The sequence below is a fragment of the Podarcis liolepis genome (genome assembly GCF_965112155.1).
Source record: "Podarcis liolepis genome assembly, chromosome: 14".
Lineage (NCBI taxonomy): Eukaryota > Metazoa > Chordata > Lepidosauria > Squamata > Lacertidae > Podarcis > Podarcis liolepis.
This window is the reverse complement of record NC_139569.1, coordinates 51,248,325-51,269,734: the sequence shown is the minus strand read 5'-3', so window position 1 is coordinate 51,269,734 and position 21,410 is coordinate 51,248,325. Positions and strand designations below refer to the sequence as shown.

Here is a 21,410-nt window from a genome sequence, read left to right as displayed (position 1 = left end):
GAAAATTCAGATAAGTTCACATATATACACACTCAACCCCACTTCACCAATAAATATAAAACCCTTTATTTGCAGAAAAATAAGATCCTGCATTCTCCCCTCTCTTTATGGTAATGGAACACAAAGGATTTTTTTGTGATGCTTTGCTTAATGATTTATTGGATTTTGATATGCACTGATTCTTTTCATTGTGAATTTATTATTGTAGCTTCTGTGAACTGATTAGAGATTTTGTTATATTTATATTACATTATTAAAATGAATGAGGCCAAACATTGTGGCATCTATGGACATCTGAGGAGAGAGAAGAAAGCCAAGTTACTGGGTGATGCCTTAAAAGAATTTTGCCAGAATTTAAACACAATTCTTCCAATTGCTAAAGCCTTCTTGAAGCAGGTTAATGAAATTCTTCAACTTTGAAACAGTATCTTATGCTCTTTCCAATTTATGCTATTACCTTCAACTGAATGACCTCCTTGAAATCAACAGCAGGCAACCTAACAAGCCCCTTTTGGCTTCCTCTAGAGCCAGACCAGTATATTGTCAAATAAGCCTTCTCCCTGAGGAATGCTACTTTCCCTTTCCCTGTCTGTTCCAGAGGGGAATTGCAAGGTGACAAAGCCTGTTCCTTGCTTCTCCTCCCCCAGCTCCAATGGCATGGCTATAGCTGCATACCCCACCTCCCACTGTGTGTGTGTGTGTTGTGTGTCGAGAATAAAAGGAAAATTACAGAAATCATGCACAGCATTAGGGAGGAAGTGCCTTGCAGGCCTCTGCATTGGAGACCCCAGAACTATTCAGACAAAATATTTTCCACGGTTCCCCAGTATACAAATGTGGCTGTGTCTCAACCTATCCCATAAGAATCCTAACTTTTTAAAAAGGTAATTTTGCATTTGTGCTCGAAGAATTCTAGAAAAATGGTAAGGAACAAAGGCAAAATAAAACCCAAACTTTCTACCTATATTGAAATCTATTGATCATAATGGCTTTCTCCCAGTGGTTTTGCTGAAGGTTTCTCTCAAGTTGATGGTTAACAATCTAGGGCAAGAATACCACAGGACCAAAGTGCAACTTGTTCCTCGCATGTGGCGTTATCAATGTTGATGACAAATACCACTACTGTTAATTAAAACTCAATATACAAATAAGAAATCAGCAGAGTCTATTTTTTGGTCCTTAATGTGCCAACTGCTCTTCCATCTCATAGCTGTGAGCTACAATCCCTTGTTGGCACAACAGTTAAGAGGCTTCCACCTTGACTACTGGAGGTGGTTTTCCAGCTTCCTAACCATGTGTTGCAGCTTCTACTTGAGGTCAGACAATGTTTAGCACCCACCGTGCTTTGCTTCACTCTCTGATGGGGAGAGTTGAAGAGGAAGGTACCAAACAGCGAGATCCGCGTGCTGTCATACAATATCGTCAAGTAAGCTTCAGAAAATTCAAAGGCTGATGGGTATTGCTCAAGCAGTTGCCAGACACAGTCCAGGAACATCAAAAATAAGGGAGACTGGAGTGGGAGGGAAATGATAGGAAGATGTTACACACAGAAGACTTATGCAAGTTTGCTCAAGCCCTACATTTACTGCAGTCACCATTAAATCAATGCTGAGATTATTATTATAAAATATAATGCACTACAAAGCAAGTGTACAAACTGGAGTAACACATATGGAAATGCCTACTTTACATTCAAGTACCTCTGACTAGAGCCAGTAGTCTGTAACTTAGCTGTGTGAACTATAGTGAACCATGAAATGTAGTTTTCTGCCTGGCAGACAGCTCTTCATTCAGATTTTTTTAGAGGACATAAATATTTCCTTAAATTAAGATTCTGTCTGTCATGGTTACAGAAAATATTTTTTTTTAAAAAAATGTGAAAATAGTGCTTGTTGAAGCCTATGCTAGGAGTGATGTCAGATTTCTCATGGCTTGGGAGGAGAGAATTTTATTTCAAAGCACCAATGTACTAGGGTCCCAAATCACTCTTCCCCTGATTTTAACTAGCTGCATTTTAAATTTCCGCTAAACCACTGTTTTAGCCAACACTGGGCTTTTAGGCTCTATTTTGTAATTCTCTGCCTTGCATGGCTCTGAGATTAGCTGCAACAAAGCTTATACCTAGCTACCAATTCCGTTAGAACGAAAAGTCTAGTTCTAATCCCACACGATTCTGTAAACTTCAGGACTTTTGATTCTTCAAAGGCTTGCTTGTACAATCTATTATTGTGCACAGCCACTTCTGAAACAGATTTGTTTAAAATTTCATGAAACAGCTGAAAACTTTTGGTAAGATAAGACACCAATGAGCATGTCAATAGTTACAGGGTGGAATTTGTAGTCCCACAGAAACCATAAGACTCAGGACAGTCAGAAATATGAAAACACCCTGAAATTCTTTGCTTGTGTCGACAGGGGGCATCCAAGATAAAACCCTATAGTACCAACCTGAAGGTAATAATTTCTGATTCTGATTGTGTAAATCAAACCCCAAATTAGCAATGCTTGTTCAAGGCTTTTGATACCACCAACCACAGTATCTTTCTAGAGTGGCTGTCCAAGATAGGGGTGGGTGGCACTGCTTTGTGGTCGTTCCGATCCTACATGGATGTCATTTCCAGAGGGGAATGCTCTTTGGCTTCAATGTGGAGTTTCTCAGGGTTCATGCTGTTTAACATCTACATGAAACTGCTGAGTGGGGTCATCAAGAGTACATTGGCAGCAATATGCTGATGACACACAGCTCTACGTCTCTTTTACATCTGCCAGTGTGCATGCTGGACCACTGTCTTGCCTTGGTAATATGGACTGGATGAGAACCAAAAAACTGAAGCTCAATCCAGATAAGACTTGGAGACTGTTAGTGGGAGATTTCCTAGACTGGATGGCCGAGAGATTGCCTGGTCTTGATGGGGTTACACTGCCTCTGAAGGAACAAGTATGTAGCTTGAGGCCTTCTGGATCTTTTGCTGTCGCTTGAGGTTCAGGTGGCCTCAGTGGTGTGGAGTGCTTTCCATCAGCCCTTTGGCTGGTGGCCCAGGTGCAACTCATATCTAGACAAGGATAGCCTAACTTCTTTCATCTATACTCTGGTAACTAGGGCTGGGTGATATCTGGTTTTCAACACCATGATATATCACCAGCTAAAGATCACAACATACTGATATATCACGATGTCTGAAATAAGGATGGAGCTATGTAGAGGCATTGGCTGGCTTCATGGTTTTTCCTGTGTCATGATTTTTGCATGCACACACATACGATTCGCAATATTGCCAGGTCAAAAATTATGAATCCGATATCACATTATGGACTTCAAATGATTTATTCCCTACCTCTAGGTTAGAGTACTGCAATGTGTTATATATGGGGCTGCCTCTGAAGATGGTCCAGAAACTTCAGCTAGTGCAGAATTCAGCAACCAGGTTGCTAACTGGAACAAGACTGTTTCAGCGTATTACACCGATCTTGGTCCAACTGCACTGGCTGCCAGTTAGTTTCCGGGCCCAATTCTAAGTGCTGGTTTTGATCTATAAAGCCTTAAACAGCTCAGAAGAGCAATACCTCAAGGACAGTCTCTTCCCAAAGAAGCTGACCCAGACCCTGCGATCATCATCTGAGGCCCTTCTTTGCATACCTCATTCACGAGAGATCTGGAGGGTGGCAGCACAAGAATGGGGCTTTTTCTGTTATAGTTTTATGGTGTGAACTGCCCTGTGATATTCAGATGGTGGTATGCCAAGACAATAAATAATGATAATAATAATAACGTTCACTTGAATAAAACTGGGAGAAAATGTTGTTGGCCCCTCAATGGGGTTTCTAAATACATTTCAAACATACTCACTGGAGGGAAGTTTCTGTACTACTGACAATAAATTTTAAAAAATCTTTTAAAAGGGGGGGATTTGTTTCATTAAGCACAATGCTCTTAACATGGTGCTATGCATCCCAAAAAGAGGCCAGTTCTCCCTTGCTTTTTTGCCAGCCAGAGCTGCCCAAGGTAGTTGGGGTTTCAACTGTATTCCTGACCTGAAGGCACAGTCCAAATTCTGACAATTCAAATAATCCCCTTCAACACATTCCAGCATGTCCCAAATTTAAAACCAGTTCTCAAATAATTACAGCCCTGAAAGAAAAGTGCATCATCCCATCTCTCTGTGCATTTCCCAATCCATCACTCTTCTGGCCTCCTGCCCTCAGAGATTTCCCCAAATCCTGTTATTTCCTTGGAAAAATCCATTTCAAATGTATAAAATAGGTAAAGGTAAAAGACCCCTGACAGCTGAGTTGCGGACGACTCTGGGGTTGCGGCGCTCATCTCACTTTACAGGCTGAGGAAGCTGGCATTTGTCCACAGATAGTTTTTCTGGGTCATATGGCCAGCATGACTAAGCCGCTTCTGGCGAAGCCAGAGCAGCGCATGGAAACGCCGTTTACCTTCCTGCTAGAGTGGTACCTATTTATCTACTTGCACTTTGACATGCTTTTGAACTGCTAGGTTGGCAGGCAATGGGACCAAACAATGGGAACTCACCCCGTCGCGGGGATTCGAACCGCTGACCTTTTGATCGGCAAGCTCAAGGCTCAGTGGTTTAGACCACAGCCTTAAGTACCTCAATTACCTCTTTGTCAGATTTCTTCAGGTGGTTACACCTATCTAGAAACGGGTACCCTGCCATGACCCACTCCTTCTGAATCAGGCTCTGGAAACCAGCAATGGTCCGGAAATAGGGATCCAGCATCACTTGAATGAGCGAAGCCACACAGCAGCTCAGGTCACGCCCTTCTTCCTCTGTAGTTGACATTTGTAACAGTGATATAAAAAAAGAAATATGAAGTGAGCGGGGGGGGGGGGGGAAGATGTTAACAACAATACAAATAGCACAGGGTCATGTGCTTTGTTTTTATAATGCTTTTCGAACGGATCTCAAAGCCACTTACAAAGTATTATCAATGCTATAAGCATCAGTTTTAGAAGGTTACAATAAAATGGTAACACACCTGCTTGCTCAGAACTGTGTTTATTTAGTTGTGAATCAGCACAGTGTTTGTATTTGTAGAAGAGGAGGTCAGTAATGGGCTGCCTATATTACCAGCACCTCTTCAAGCTAAGAAGGGTTACCTTTTTAATACCACCTCTGAACAGTAACGTTTCCAAAAATCATAAAGGCAAAGCCTCCTATTCTAACCTGCTACTGGGTTCTGGGAGCTTTTTAAGACTATTACGGACAATATGGCAGAAAAGGCCTCCCTGTGAGGAGAATGGGAGTCTGCCTGCACAGCTGCCTGGCAGGCACAACCCACCTATTGCACTGCTCAGGTCATGAAGCCGCAAGGCCAAGGCACACCAGACAGGGACCGGGAAGGGAACTGGCTAAGAGGAGGGAAGAGGAGGGGGTGGAGGTTATTGGTTTTGTTCTGTTCATATTTTTATTATGTATTTTGTGTTTTTTTATCTTGTATTTTTATCTTGTAATCCGCCCTGAGATATATGAAGGGCAGTATACAAATTTAATAATAATTTAAAAAAGAGTTCAGAGATAAACACAGTGGAAAGGATAAATTTAATAATGGTGTCCACACTTTGAGTAGTGGATAACAGCTACTACAATTATCCCTAAATATACTGATATAATGTCTGCAGCAGCATCAACATGCTTAAAAACACTTGAGCAGCTTACCATGTAAAACTACCGAAACATGCTTACAGTCCAACATGTATACAAGCTCTGCGGAATGCTTCAGGAAAAGTCTAGACCAAGACAAAAAAGGCCTATATTAATTTATTTGTATTATTTAGAACTATTCAATGCTCAAGCAAGTCCACTATTAGCTTTATTTTGGAATAAGCCGTGTACTGCAAGGTATTTGTAGAGGCAAACTCACTTTAAATCTCTAGTGAAATTTAGTTTCCCAGAATCATATATGTCCAAGAACAACATTTTTTACAAACTGTGTAGAGAATCTCATTGAGTCTCTCACTTCAAAGTGACACAGTGATTGTCAATATTTTATCTTCTGTACATCTAGGACAGGGGTCAGCAACCTAAGGCCCATGGGCCAGTAGTGGCCCACGAGGCTTGTCTAACCGGCCCATGGTGACCCCTGCCCCCCCGCTCTTACTGGTGCTGTGACCGACTTCCAGGTTGATGGTGCCTGTGCGCATGCGCATGGGCGCTCCTCCGACCCGGAGGTGCGCTGGAAATAGTGTGTGGGACAGAGAAGTGCCCGTGCGCATATGCTATTTCTGGCCCACTTCCAGTTCAGAGGAGCACCGGAAATAGAGTGTGCGCATGGGCGCTCCTCAGACCCAGAAGAGCATGCGTGCGCACACACCCTCCTCCGATGGACAGAACGTCGACCGGCCCATCCTCGGATAAGGTTGCCGACCTCTGATCTAGGATGCAAATAAATCTGTCAACAGAGATTTTTAATTGCAGCTTCTGCACGTACCTCACATACTCCAGCCAGTGTGAATTATCCAGTGAAGACAACCATTTCTCCTCCGTTTCTTCAAAAGGTTCTGTGACCAGAAGAGAAAAGAAGTAAGAAATCATGCTCCCCATATTTGAAAGATGAGAGTCGTATAGTGATATTACTGTCTTTAGAGGAGTAAACTCCCAGCAGACTCAAGCCAATTGCCCATTCTCCATTCCTCACTTAATCAACACCTCCTGTTCACTCCCAATGCAATCCCATGATGACAAAACGTCAAGGTGTGTTAAGGAGATATGTGCATTCCCTGGCAGGGCAAGCAGGCCAGAATGCAATGATCTGCCCCTTCTTTCTATGATCTAATAAAAGCCATACTCTCAATACAGTATCTTAAATGACAAAAACAATTACATGGGTTGAGTGCCAGGAGGGTGTGGAGGCTTTCTAGTGTTTTGCACTGTGTCACATGTAGGACTCTCCCTGTCGGAGAGAAACCGTGGGTGTGTCTGAGGTGCAATGAGTGCCTGGCTGTGCAGGAACAAGTTCATTGCGGCCACGGTGGTAGACTTAAAAAAGCTAAGGGAGGCAAACATCCGGTTAGGGTTGTTATAGTTGCATCCTACTTCACGACAATCCCTCCCTTCCCTACTGTCAGGGAGAATGAGCGTCTTAGGCAAGGAGAGCGGCACTCCTGAAGAGTGAAATACTCCCCTTAGAAGGGAACCATTCATTGGGGACAAACTAGTATACTTCCGGAAACCAGTTGCTGAGAATCAAAGGATCGCAGTGCACTGTTCTGCTCAGGCCCTGCTTGTAGCTCCTGTGAGAACAGGTTACTAGGCTAGCTGGGACACAGGACTAGTACAGTAGGGAGAGATTCCACATGTCTCTTAACTATGGTTAAGGCATCAGGGATGGGCTAGCTCCCCTCAAAGGTACAGCACAACCTCTCCCACCATTTATCCACAGTTTGTTAACTCTGCCATTAATTATCACCCTGCTAATTAGGGTTTTCTAACCAACCTAAAGTCCCTATTCTACTCCTGAAATGTATGAACAGCCTTTTAGGCACAGACAGTATTCTCCAGGTCTTCAGAATTAAAGGTCCCTAGGAAGCTGAGGCTCCAATACTTTGGCCACCTCATGAGAAGAGAAGACTCCCTGGAAAAGACCCTGATGTTGGGAAAGATGGAGGGCACAAGGAGAAGGGGACGACAGAGGACGAGATGGTGGGACAGTGTTCTCGAAGCTACTAGCATGAGTTTGACCAAACTGCGGGAGGCAGTGGAAGACAGGAGTGCCTGGTGTGCTCTGGTCCATGGGTTCATGAAGAGTCAGACACGGCTAAAGAACAAGGAGAATGTGTAAATAGGTGTGTGACAATCTGAACTTTTTCTGTGGTTTATTATTGTAGATCATGGCAGGAATAAAGGTAGGCATAGCTTAATATGCAAGGGGGGGGGGTCCTCATTATGAACTTTTCTTGACCTTGGTACCAGTCTATCTCAAACATGTTCTAGAAGGCATTGACGAGACATCCTGAACTCGTAATGTAAAGATCAGCACATGTAATCTAGTTACCAGCACCTGTAAAAGAATGGTTTCCACACAGATAATAGTAAAATAACTTTAACAGGAAACAATCAAGGATAACCAGTTTAGTCATCACTCACTAGGGTTATATTATTTTAACTTTCAATCAAGCAAGAAGAATAAACAAAATGGGAAATAGACAGGAAACTCTAGGAAGAGTCAACAGAAATATTGGAATTATAAGAATTGCTCATCTAGGTAAAAGTTCAACCCTGCTTAAATTGTAATGTTGATATCTGAAGCAGCATTAATATATTCTGCCACTTTCATTTCATGTTATAGACCAATCTTTTTTCCGTTTGTGTGAGAACTGCTTATGGGCTTTTCTTGTGTGTTAAGGGTAAACACATATTCATAACGAACATGTTATAACTCTAGTAAGAGATCCTAAACAGCTGGATAGTATGTGAATGAATACATGTTAGTGAGGGACATGCATGTGAATTCAGACACATACATTGTACCAGATGTATTTAGAAACACATCCTACCCATTGCTTCTTCTGAAAAAGTTAGTGCTAGTGTTCTCAATGCAGGGCCTGCAAGGCTCTGTATTCTCCTGGATATCCTCATCCAAGTGGACGGCAGCACAAGTCCTTCACCATAGGAGCATTGGCTCTTATTTTCAGGATGCAGCCCAACATCGGGTCATGCATTTTGGGTGGATGGGTGTTAAGAGGCGCACCTCCTCACGATGATGGGAGCCACAGAGCTCCTGGTTAAATGCAGGGGACAAGGAGGGATGTGTCGCTGCCAAGGACCTTCGGGCAACTGGGTCCTTGGTGGAGGGCGAGCTCCACTTGACAGGCATCTTCCTGCCTGCATCTTTTTCCTTACACTTTCAACTTTATGGAGACATAGAGAAGGCACTCTGAACATTTTGAAACCAGTCACCCCCACACACGGCAGCTATTCCGGCTGCACCTACAAACAATTCTTAAAATTTTAGATGTGCTCACAGACCCTGAAAGGTTGGGAATTCCTGTCTTGAGATACCCAACTGCACACTTTTTACAGAAAAAAAGCAGCCAAGAACATACCATTGACACATAATTGCTTGAGTTTGAGAAAGGCAGCCTGGATTTCTTGGATATTTGGCAGACTCTTGTCCAAATCAGATTTGTAAACATCACTTCTTTGTGGATGGCTTCTAGTGACAGCATTGCAAATCCTAGCATAAAAAAAAGTACTGAAGCAAAGTTGGTCATGAAGGAAAAGTTTGTGTCCTAAGAGTATTTCCTTCCCCTGCTGATCCTCTGGCCTAAAAACTGATAGCAAGCATTTTTACCAGCTGACTGGGCATGGTTGCTAGTGTTCTTGGCAATGGCAAGCTGCTGCGTTCCTATTTTGTGGGGGTATGAGATATGAAAGAACCCTGTAACCAGGGAACAACTGGCACGATGATGCCCTCACCTATGGGGGCCAGAAAGCACAACTACATACCTTCATATTAGGCCCCCCCCCATCTCCACATAGCCTTCAACAACCAACAGAGAATCTGATCTTGATGACCCAAGTTAAAAATGCTTAAGAGCAACTAGCTTATCTAACTCCACACTCAGGGATATTCATCTCCTCTGTCAACAGAATATGAGATAGTAGATGTGGCACATGGTGCAGAATTTGATCACTAAGTTCTCTGCAGAAAGGTGAGTTTTTAAGGGTCACAGGCAACATTTGCCAAAGGTCCTACTGTTAGGTGAAAGGACGTCGGTTCTGCCCCACAGATACTTCTCACAAAGATTAGGGATCTTACCCTTCACTTGCACCTTAACATATTTCCTACTTGCTTCTATGCTACATTAAGACCATACACATTTCCCCAAAATCTCCAAACTCTGGGTCAAAGGGAATCTGATTTTGCCCACTAAGCAAACAATACTACCATCTTTACCGTTGGTCTATTTTTCGCTGTTGCAACTGGTCTTTAATGCTGGCCATTCTCACAAGTGCGCTTCCATTGGAGTGATTCCAGCACCACATCTAGAAGAAAGTGAATCCTTTATATTGTGGATACAAGGCAAGGTACAAGTCATGCAAAGGACTATATGCAGCAAGCCTACAGCACCTCTAACGACCATAAGAAGCTCACTATCTTTGTGTTCATGAAGGAAAAGTCACAGGCTGCTGGTTGTAGCTGCTGAAGTTCCAGAAAGCAAAATTATCTTCAGCATTTAATTTAAAGCATTTCTATACCATCTTTCATTTAAAAAACTCTAAAGGTGGTTCACAATAAAATTAGCATGGTATTAACAATATCTTAAAAGATAGCATTCAGGAGCCAGGGAAAAATACAACCGGGTATTAACCCACAGCGCCACCCAAAAAGCATGCTTTTTGCAAATGCCAGAAATACATTAACATTGTGAAGTGTAGCCTCCACAAGGCTAAAATATCCAGAATAGTTTCTAGGGGTGTCCCTCCTATCCTATGGCTACTACCACCCACCCTACAACCCTACAGAACTCTATTCCCTTCCTGCCCCGCACAATATCTTAAGAACAGCAGTCCATCAAATCCAGCATTCTGTTCTCAGCGATCAGCTAGATGCCTATGGTTAACCTGCAAGCAGGACATGAGCACAATCACACTCCATTAGCTCTTTTATTGCTATGATATCCTCATCTGCCACCTCCCCTCCCTACACTTCATTTGGGTGGAAAGGGGGATTTTTCCCCTCCATCTCCCATAACACTAGAATTCAGGGTCACCCAATTAAATTGATAGGAAGATGATTTGAGACAGACTGAAAGATTTCTTAATCCAAGAAATAATTTATGAAATTCATTGCCACAAGATGTTGAAATTTATTCCTCCTTGACTCTGACTTTCCACGGTTAGCTATGATGGCTATATGAAATCTCCAAATTCAGAGGCAGTGTACTTCTGAATGACAGCTGCTAGGGTGCAATAGCAGGGAAGGCCTTGTGTCCTGGGCTCTAGGCTTCCAGTGAGTCTGACTGCCCAGTGAGTCCTCAATCTGATTCACCGGGGCTGCTCTTACACTTTCCTTGAACCTTTCCTTTCTGACCCCGAAGAGTTTGGAACTCAATAGTTGTAGATCCCTTGCATAGTTGTGTAGCGGAGTGGGCTGCACTCTGGCAGGGATGCAACACTACAGCAGCAGCAATGTCAGCTTCACACTTACTGGCATCCGTCTTCCAGTGAAGGAGTAGGAGTACTGCTTGAGATCTTGATCCGCCAAAGATGATGGCACAACAAAGTATTCTGGAAGACTTGGGGACAAGACAAAATACACTCATAATAGTTACTTGGGAAATGTAATACAAGTAAAGTCTTTTTATATGCAGCATTGATTAGAATGCTAAAGCCAAGAGTTGAAGTGTCAATGTTTTCCTTTTGTTTAGAAATCAACCATAGAAATCTTAAGATTAATCTGGTCATTATTATCTCTAATGACAATGCAGAGCTAGCTTATTCTTTACTAAGAAATGGAACCTAAACTGCATTATTTCAATTGCAATCTGAAAAAAAACATTTCCTCTTGCAAAAGCACCAGAGTATTACCAGCCAGTGGCTCACAGACAGAGTGGTTAGCTATGTACCAATGCAATTCATAACAACAGCCATGTCAGTATTGTTTTCACAAACTGCTTCAAAATCCGGTTGCAAAAGATCACTGAGAAGAGGCTCATTGCTAGGGAATGGAATTGTGCCCTGAGGCCAACTCTGCCTCTCAATCCCAGTGTGGTTTCCTGGCTATAAAAGAAAAGCAAACTTACCAGGTAGATATCATGTAGCCTTCATTCACTGAACATACGCGCCATTCTGATGCTCCTGTTCTCTTGATCTCTCTATCCCAGTCAGAGTATGTCTCAAACAATGGAGTCAGCTGCCCACCACCTCCTCCTCCAGGATCTATTCCATTCACTTTTTTTGCTAGAAGGAAGTGATTTTTTAAAAAGTTCTTTCCAAGTTGTGCCATGCAAATAAACAGATGTACAATATCTTGCAGGAAACAAACAGACCTCCAAACTTCCAATGCTGCTTTATATAAAACTGTTAAGTTATCTTGAAAATACAGCTGTGTAGGGGCCAGAGCACCCCCAAAGCATATTATTTTCCACTGTGTGTCTGGCCAAATTTTGACAGACTAAATGGGGAAACAAAGAGAAGTTCTGATCTGCCCCTACCATATGTCAAATTAATTTAATGTGTTTAATCTATCTGTGACAACATGTTATGCCATTTTAAGGAATCCCTCTGTTAATGCAAACTTTCATAAATTTCAATGGATTTAGGATTAGATTCCCAATATTTCGAGGCTAAACCAACTACCATATTGAAAACTACCACTCCTTTCTTCAGCGGTTTAATTCTTGAGAGGTTCTTTAAATGAGCAACCTTCAAATACTTCCCCCTACAGATTACTTTGCTACAAAAAGTCTACGTGGAAGTGACTCTAGCCTCATTAGTAGAGCTTGGTGTTGCAAATCTATTATCTCACTGCAGCCAAGGAACCAAGACTGGGAAGAAAAGGTAGGAAGGGCACCATTGTAACACTCCCATGTGACACAAGCTGGTTCTTCTTTTCCAGCCCGACTACCTTGAACTCCAAAACTCCGTTGAGCATAGCTTGTTTCTCCTCTGGCAAACCCAGAACACAGCAAGGGGAGATGAAAGCTCAGCCTTCATGGTGCATATTGACGAGCAAAGGGCTCTCTTCTAGCTTCAGAACTGCAATCCTCCCCCAGCACACTAAGGCACAGATACATTTCTAGTGAGCTTTTCTATGCATGTAAACATGTACTACCTACCAAGTAGGACTGCTTATATGACACCCTCCAAAACAAACCCCTGGTTGCACCAAAAAGCTCCCATAAAAGTTGGCAGCCATGCTCTCGCCGAAAAGGCCCCTCCAAGGGGTATGAGGGAAAGTAAATGTCTGCATTACCTGGATTATGGTATTTCTTGCCCACATATTCAAATGCAAAGAGGAGCTGAAGATCTGCTGGCTGGGAATAATGAGCTATTGCAAGGCACACCTGAACAGAGGAAAACAAAAAGAACTGGGGTGCATTGAGCTGCTTCCAACCACTTTTTACTAGAAAATACTAGACTGCATGAGGAAATGGCGGACTAGAGAAAGCAAAACTATGTGATTTTGTCTAAGGAAGGGCGAGCTGTATCCCTCCAACTTCCAAGTGCCATCACCTACTTTGGCTTCTACTAACAGTGATCATGATCAAAAGAGCTCCTTAGGCATACTCAAGGGCTGTGCCATACCCAGTGGACACCAGGCGTCGTAAAATAAACCATGACACAAGCCTGAACCCTCCCTGGGTGAAGAAAACTGCTTATGCAGTTATCTGAATCCCAGCTTTTGTCACTAACGTGCTTTCTAAAATCCAATTTCCAATTTCATTAAACAGAAAGATGACTATGTTTTTTTGCTAGGCAGCTAGAGTCAGCCATGGCTTATTCTTGGCTCTCGACATTTTTCAGAGGGAAGCATCACTCCTTTATCCTGAGGGTCCTCTGTGCAACTTGATATACAGTTTCAGAAAGGCTTGAAGTTGCAGGAAATTGAAAATAAAAAAACTTTTAAGGAATCTGGGGAACTAGTTTACATATTCACAATATTTCAAATATAAATTTACTGTGTTACTTCAAGAACACGTATATAATGTATATAGCCTGGGGGAAATGTACTGTTTAATATATTTATAAAATTAACATGGATAGGTCTCTAGGTTTTATTCAGCAATAACCAGCATACCAAGTGGCCATGCTATGCCATGATGCAAATGAGTAGTAAAGCTGCAATTCAATGAACCTACCTAGGAATAACCCCCACTCTGGGACTTGTTTCCAAGCAAATATGGGTGGTGGTGGTTGTTTTGCATGTTTCATATTACCTGTAGACAATATTAGCTACCCTGATGCCATGTTCATTTGTTTTATATTGTGTTTCAGCCCAGAATATAATCTCCATTTGAAAATACCAGCATAAGTTTATTTTTCTACTCAGAACTGATACCTAGGGTAGATGCTGCAGCAATGCTATTATTATCTCTGAATAGATTTGCAGTTGTGTGAATTAGCTGCATTACCATATTATTTTAAAATTCCATTTTAAACATATTCCCATTCATTCTGAAAGAGAAGAAATGTTGCCCATAGTTTCCATTTCAGGCATTGAAAAAAAAAACATTTCCATTGACTTAAAAAAAATCAAATTGCTAACTTTATCCCATGGAACAGTTCTAATCTGCACGAAGTCCATTCATTCTCACCTTGACCAAAGCAACATATAGACAAATATAAAAGGTAAAGGTAAAGGTACCCCTGCCTGTCAGGGCCAGTCGTGACCGACTCTGGGGTTGCGCGCTCATCTCGCTCAAGAGGCTGGGAGCCGGCGCTGTCCGAAGACACTTCCGGGTCACATGGCCTGCGTGACGAAGCTGCAGCTGGTGAAACCAGCACCAGCGCCGCACACGGAAATGCCGTTTACCTTCCCGCTATAAAGCGGTCCCTATTTATCTACTTGCACTTAGGGGTGCTTTCGAACTGCTAGGTGGGCAGGAGCTGGGACCGAACGACGGCAGACAAATATAGGCAAGGCCTAATGCCACTGCCTTGTTATTACACGTGTTGCACATTTTCTTCCCCGATAAATCCTTACTTGCATTTTAACAAGGGGAAAAGGAACAGAAACAATCCACAGGATTTTGTTGAAAACAATGGCCACATGGGTCTTTTGACAAGAGAAATTACTATCTACCTGGAAATCCTGATTTATTTTTCTACAAAACGCCTGATTTGTTTGCTATTTATGCCTAGAACAGAAACTACACATAGTGGTGCCATTGTCCAGGGCTTTAATGAAAGCAGTTTCTTAATGCCAAATGGCAAATTCCTTGAACTTACACGGAATGTCATGGAAAAGGAGAAAGTTCAAGATTTTTCTGTCTGCCATGAGAAAACATTTCTCTATTTCATTGCACACACTGCCCCAGCCAAGTGCTTAGTGTGCAAAGAATAAACTTTTAGGATACACAAGCTAAAGCTCTTGAAAGCAGCTCACAGTACAGCAAAAGTAGTGCTGAGGTCTGCTTTCATATACAAAAAGGCCCCTTCCCCCTAAATCCAGCTACCTTCACCATGTAGCACTGAACATACAAGATATCTACGTATAGGTTAACTTTTGTTGATCCACACCGCTTAAGGTTTACTGTACTGCCATGTGGCAGATGATATATGCTACCACTGCCTGCCCTTTTTCTGGGAGCATTTTTGTTAAACAAAAGCAAGGGTTGGATCCAAAGAACCCCCTACCCTTTCTTGCTACAGCTGCCTCCTGAAGTCATTTCTGAGGGTTGGGAACCCTTTAAAAATGTGTGGAAGCAGCATGGGTGATAAAATGGTGAAGACACACTTGGATCAAAGCCAAATATAGAGAAGTCATAACTCTTCTTGGTAAGACCACTTTCCAAGCAATCCTATACAGTATATATGTCTGCTGAGAAATAAGCCCCACTGAGTTCAATGGGTTTGACTCCCAGGGAGGTGCCCAGCAATATTACCAAACCAAACCAATGGTCCATCTCTCTCAGCACTGTCTAAACTTTTTAAACTCTCCCAGCTCTACTTGGAGACCTTCTGCATGCAAGCCAGCTTCGATGTCTTATACTGACAATGTGCTTTTGGGAAAAGTAGAAGAACAGCCATCGAACACCCCACAAAAACTAAATACAGATTTTGCGTAAGTCGGACAATCACTCTTTCCCATCCTACCCAACTGATTCTTCTGTGTAATGATGCTCTGCTCTTCTTCTTAGAAACTAGCAGAGGAAGGTTTTTATCTTCAACTGCTCTAACATCAGAGAATGGGAAGAGATCAAGAGCACCCTGTATAACAAGCAACATTGTTTTTTAAAAAAGAGTTTCCTGCTCGAGACAGGCAGTTTTGTCAGGCAAAGCAGGGCCGCTGGAGAAATGGCCACAGCCAAAAAACCCACAGCTTCCTGGCAGTGTGTACGATAACATTTGCATTTTGCTACTTTCTATAGAGGGACACAGGTGGTGCTGTGGGTTAAACCACAGAGCCTAGGACTTGCCGTTCAGGTCGGCGGTTCGAATCCCTGCAACGGGGCGAGCTCCCGTTGCTCGGTCCCTGCTCCTGCCAACCTAGCAGTTCGAAAGCACGTCAAAGTGCAAGTAGATAAATAGGTACCGCTCTGGCGGGAAGGGAAACGGCATTTCCATGCGCTGCTCTGGTTCGCCAGAAGTGGCTTAGTCATGCTGGCCACATGACCCGGAAGCTGTACGCCGGCTCCCTCGGCCAATAAAGCGAGATGAGTGCCACAACCCCAGAGTCGGCCACGACTGGACCTAATGGTCAGGGGTTCCTTTACCTTTACCCTTTACTTTCTATAGAGCAACCTGTATAACCCAAGCAGATACAGGTGTTCCCGAAATTTAAAATGCAAGGAATAAAATAAAAACTAGTTTTCTGATGTATTAGTCATTAGCCCATGCCAAGGTTAAGAATTTTTAGCTGTAGTACCAATCTCAGATAACCATCTCCCCAATTTCAATAGAAACTGTTGCTTTGGACTGCAACTTAAAAATGCACCATTTCCTTTGAAGTTGCTGACTTCTTCTAGTTGCTTCCACTTATGTTCTCCTTCCCCTCCCTTCACTTCCTCCCACACCCACCTTATTTGTCTTCCTTGAGAATTTTCAGCTGTAGTTTGACAGCAGAAACAACTGAATAACAAACTTAAGCAACACAGAGTTTTGTGTTGTCCCTCCACCCCTATTTAGTCACCACCTTATAGCTCAAGCTAATTAGTCACTATGAACATGTACACATATGGTCAGGGAAACTGAAAACAGAAGGGCTAATTCACTGCAGATGGATTTTATTATTATTCAGTAGGTTATGGGACATTGTCTCCTATTCTTTTAGTATGACAAGAAAAAAAATAAAGCAAATATAGTAGAAGTTATTTTCTAAATCTTCATGTTCTAATTTGCTTTTAAATAAAGGGGCTCTGGAGAGGGAGGAGGCAAGACTGCAAACCCCCCCCCCCCCCGCAGATGGTATGCAACTAGGCTCACCCATTTTGATATGAAGGGCAGCAGATACGGAAGATGCAGTCTGCTATCCCACACATACAGCCTTTATGATTTGACCAGGGAACAATAACACTCCCTTGGCAACTACTACCGGGGATTCTTCCCCATGTCACATTCCAGAGGAGAGACTCAGGAAGGAAGCAATGGAAGATTTGACGTACTTTTGGAGACTTGAACCAAGTGTGCAAACACAGTCAGCTTTATTTGTAGAAAAGAAAAACCATTAGCATTCCTCTTCTGTCTTCCCACAGATTGTAACAGGGACCTCCTTCCAGACCGGTTAGCTTTGTTTCAGCAGAACAGAAAAAAAGCTAAGGAAAATTACCAATAAATATTTTGGATCACTTTATTAGTCCCATGCAAACAGCTACAAAACTTATCAGGAATTCTTCTGCAACAGAGAAAAGCCTAGGGGGCTTCCTCTGTTTTCAGAAGGAAATAGGAATGTGATTTTAAAACTCAAGGCTACAAATGCTTAGAGAGAAATACTATGGCGAAGCAGAAGTGTAGAGATCAGCCCAAACACTGGCCAGTTCCCCAAATCTACATCTGCCTGTTAAGTGAGAAACTGTAATCAATACCAACCAAGAAAGATAGCAGCATGAACTGGCTCCCACCATTGGTCCTATGCAACCCCTCAACTTCTTTTTAAAAAAAAAACACTGAAGAAAGATGGTAAAGGCTCAGATGGTGCAGATTTTAACATTTCTGGCCCCCTAAACTGTGATTAAGGTATCAGGAGCAGACTGTGGGCATTCACTGCTTCCTTCTTATAACGCAAATTCTTACCTCTGCTGGCTGACGCTAACAAGCATTGCTTTTGTAGCCAAACCAGGGTTGGAAGTGGCTTTACATGCCTTGGGTACAAAAGAATACCTACAATATCATATTTAGCACTAAAATAACATAATGCTACCTTATGGTTAAAGCAAGCTGAAGAATGGGATGGGCACAGCTAAGTGGCTTTTCAGCCTTTGGCATGTTCTTGATCTTAGGAGATTCGACATTCTGCATCTTACTATCAATGTGCTGGTCATGTTGCTCCCTCAATCACACATGAACAAAATTTGAGTCCCAAATCATGCATTTCAAGTACAGATTCTGCTAATACTATCAATATAAGCAATGTTTATATTGCAATGTATATACTGAGATATTCAAAGATCTCAAAGTCCAAATGTCTCCTAGTTACTTCTTATGGGAATGAAATTTTAAGCATTTCATATACAAAAAATACCAGTGTGCTGCACAAGAAAGCATGCTTAAGGCTGATTCAGTCTCTGTATTGGTTTCTGGATATTAAGTATTTACAGTTTTCACTTGAAATTTACAGTTTTCACTTGAAATTTGTGTTTGAGTAAAGCCCTTAGCTCTACATATAGCTCTAAAAATAACAGCAGATGCCACACTGAATGGACTTCTTGTTCTTTCTTTAACCAAGCCTAAATATTCATCCAGTAGCTTTTAAAACAAGTGCAAAATGCTAAGCATCTGCCAGAGAAAACTCTGACTTCAACTTTCCAGGAGCTATGTGTAAATTTTCATGTCCTAACCTTCGACTACTGGCAGCTCAAAGGACAGCCACTGTCAGCATAAAGCAAACGGTTTCCATTTCTAGTATCAACAAAACCTCTACTGTGAAGTCTCAGGGGGTTTAAAATGAACCATTAGAGTATTTGAGTCTTCAATCCCTACACTTTCAAACTGTAGTTTTAAATGGGGTGCATTTTAGAAGTGGGTTTTATTGGCTGAAGACTAATGCACTAAAACTAGAGGTCAAAGTAGATGTAGGAAACCTATGACCCAGATTACCTACCTGCTTTCTTTCTTTTAAATTACCATGTCCATGCAACTGCTTTGACAAACGGGGAAATAAACCTAGATAAATAACACTGCTATTTTTTACTAAAGTGGAAGGTTCAGGGCAATCCCATCATGAACTCATACTGCATCTAGTTTGGCTCTCAGCAGTTTAGGGAACAGACACCAAAACAGATGGTGGGCCTTAGGTCACAGAAGGTGTGTGAATGACATTTTAGAAAGTGGACCCAAGCCTGAGTGAGAGGAAACAAGTGTTCATTTACCTAGAATCATGGAATCATAGAGTTGGAAGAGACCACAAGGGCCATCGAGTCCAACCCCCTGCCAAGCAGGAAACACCATCAGAGCACTCCTGACATATGGTTGTCAAGCCTCTGCTTAAATTGTGGTTCCAAAAAAATTGTGGTTCCAAAAAAACAGAAGCCCCTTTTATTGTGTATTAAACATTTAAGGAACAAAGCTATTAGAAGACTGGTTGCTGCAAAGACAGGCAAGGAATACATTCTGCAACTGCAAGAACCAGAAAAAAACCTAATATGGTGGTGATGAAAAATATTTTTCAAGGATTAGAAAAAACACAGAGGCCTAGTTTGGATGACTGTATTTTTGTGTTTGCTTATGAAATGGATACACAAGTCTTTTGCTCGAGTGCACCACTCCTTTGCAGTGCACAGCAATCAAACCATTAAGTCTTTAATTAACCATGGTTTCTTCTTTTTTTACAAACAATACTTTCTTTTCTTACAAACAATAGTTACCAACTTTGGAACAAGCCAGGATATAACACAAACTTATTGGTCTGGCTGCTACACACCATGAAAGATGGAGCAAAATGACTGTATATGCAGGCAAAAGGCTTGCAAATATATTGGCTGAATAAGCCAGTATATGTTTTTCCAAATGCCACCAGCATTAAAAACACTACCCAAAATCTTTCATCTCCTATTAAGTGGCTTGGCTTAGCAACTGCAGGATTCATGAAAATGATATGCAAGTTACATTTAAGATAAACAAGGAAATTTATTTAGCCATAAGCCTTAACGTTACATTAAATGGGCTTAAGTGCTAAGCAAGATTTCACCACTTAATTACTTGCTTCATGTCTATATGGGATACAGTAGAAATAGTTGTGCATATATAGGCTAAAGCTAGCTAGCTCCTCCTCAGAATCAGCCTATGATAAGAGTTACTAATGAGTGAAAGGGATTAGGACCCCATGACCTCGTTCTCACTGTGGTCTGGGCTGCACCACTGGTGTTGGAATACAGGTGGGGGACCACAAGACTGAATCTCCCCCAAACCAATTCCCTCCAAGGGTTCAAGCTTAGCTTCTCCCTGATGTGCTATGTGGAAGGATTTTTTTAAAATACAAAGGTACATTCCATTATGCAGGTCCCCATCTGCAGAGGCAAGTGTTATAGTTCACACAAAAATCTACCACCTCAATGAGAGCCAGGTCTAAGTAAAAACACATTTCCATTGTCACTTCAAGCAACTTCAAGATTCTAGCATGTAACATCATCTTACTTCTATAGTTTCAAAGTTATTTACTGATGTTTATGGTGGCAAATGGAACGATTAACCCATGGATGAAACACAAGTAACCAGTTTCAGATACACCAGAATGGTATTTAATTATTTGGCAGGTTTTTATTTTGAAAGAAAAATCATAAATTGTTGGCTAATTCTCCATCTAGACAATATTCAAGACAAATATCAGACCTGCTGCAATACCTTCTTTGCACTTTCGGGTCCCGCTTCATCGAAACGAAATCTGACGATACGAAAGTCTTTGCAGTAAATTATTAATTCTGTTGGGTTAAATTTAAGCTTTTGGTTGGGGCCGAGAACTTTCTGTTTCCTCTTTGTGTCATTTACTGCAAGAGAGAAATTTTTTTAAAAATAAAAAGGAGACAGTTATGCATATAACAAATAACCATGTTATGAATGCTTAACAGAAACAAACTGATATACAACAGCTCCCATCTGAAGAGTACATTGACCTGCTTACTATTTATTTATTTTGATTTAATTAGAAAATGTATAAATAACTTGATAAAAGTTTTCCAAGTGGTGTACAAATAAAATTTTCCAGCAGGTGTCTACAACAATAGGGCACCTGCCTAATGGTAATAGACTATCCTTCTGTTTGTATCCACTTTATCCTCCCAGGAGTTCAGAGCTTCACAGCTTTGTAGTGAGTTCTGCAGCTGACTTGTGTTTCCTTCATTCAATTTCAACACTAACAACTGCACCTCTGGTCAGAATCTAACCCACCTCTGTACTATTGTGCACAAACAATGGCATAATTTGGAACTACTGGCCCAAGAGTCAACTATACATGCTGTCCAAACCACGTAACTCTTACATGGTGTCCCTGTTGCTTTGGGTTACAAATGCTTCCTATTTCTTAGTTCAGTTTCATTTAGAAGGCATGCATTTTTTGTGACTTCC

At 41.8% G+C, this 21,410-nt stretch overlaps 1 protein-coding gene and 2 long non-coding RNA genes across 5 annotated transcripts in view; 1 reads left to right on the top strand and 2 right to left on the bottom strand.

Moving 5' to 3' along the window:
- The window catches only part of MTMR10 (myotubularin related protein 10), a 50,424-nt gene that overhangs the window by 6,395 nt on the left and 22,619 nt on the right, over positions 1-21,410 (bottom strand). For 2 of the 3 annotated variants that reach the window (XM_083475702.1, XM_083475704.1), the window contains exons 5-14: positions 20,679-20,833; positions 12,946-13,036; positions 11,774-11,930; positions 11,179-11,266; positions 9,925-10,013; positions 9,071-9,201; positions 6,457-6,526; positions 5,685-5,755; positions 4,626-4,795; positions 1,340-1,510 (exon numbers count right to left, since the gene is read on the bottom strand). In XM_083475702.1, coding sequence (XP_083331828.1) covers positions 1,340-1,510; positions 4,626-4,795; positions 5,685-5,755; positions 6,457-6,526; positions 9,071-9,201; positions 9,925-10,013; positions 11,179-11,266; positions 11,774-11,930; positions 12,946-13,036; positions 20,679-20,833 — 1,193 coding nt within the window. The remainder of the gene's footprint in view (positions 1-1,339; positions 1,511-4,625; positions 4,796-5,684; positions 5,756-6,456; positions 6,527-9,070; positions 9,202-9,924; positions 10,014-11,178; positions 11,267-11,773; positions 11,931-12,945; positions 13,037-20,678; positions 20,834-21,410) is intronic. The other variant, XM_083475703.1, reaches the window with a different exon arrangement.
- On the top strand, positions 5-1,155 carry LOC310693727. Its single transcript, XR_014519369.1, has 2 exons — positions 5-317; positions 352-1,155. It is a non-coding gene; the product is annotated as an uncharacterized lncRNA (long non-coding RNA).
- Positions 1,873-4,600, bottom strand: LOC310693717. Its single transcript, XR_014519359.1, has 2 exons — positions 3,126-4,600; positions 1,873-3,046 (listed from the first exon to the last, which is right to left on the bottom strand). It is a non-coding gene; the product is annotated as an uncharacterized lncRNA (long non-coding RNA).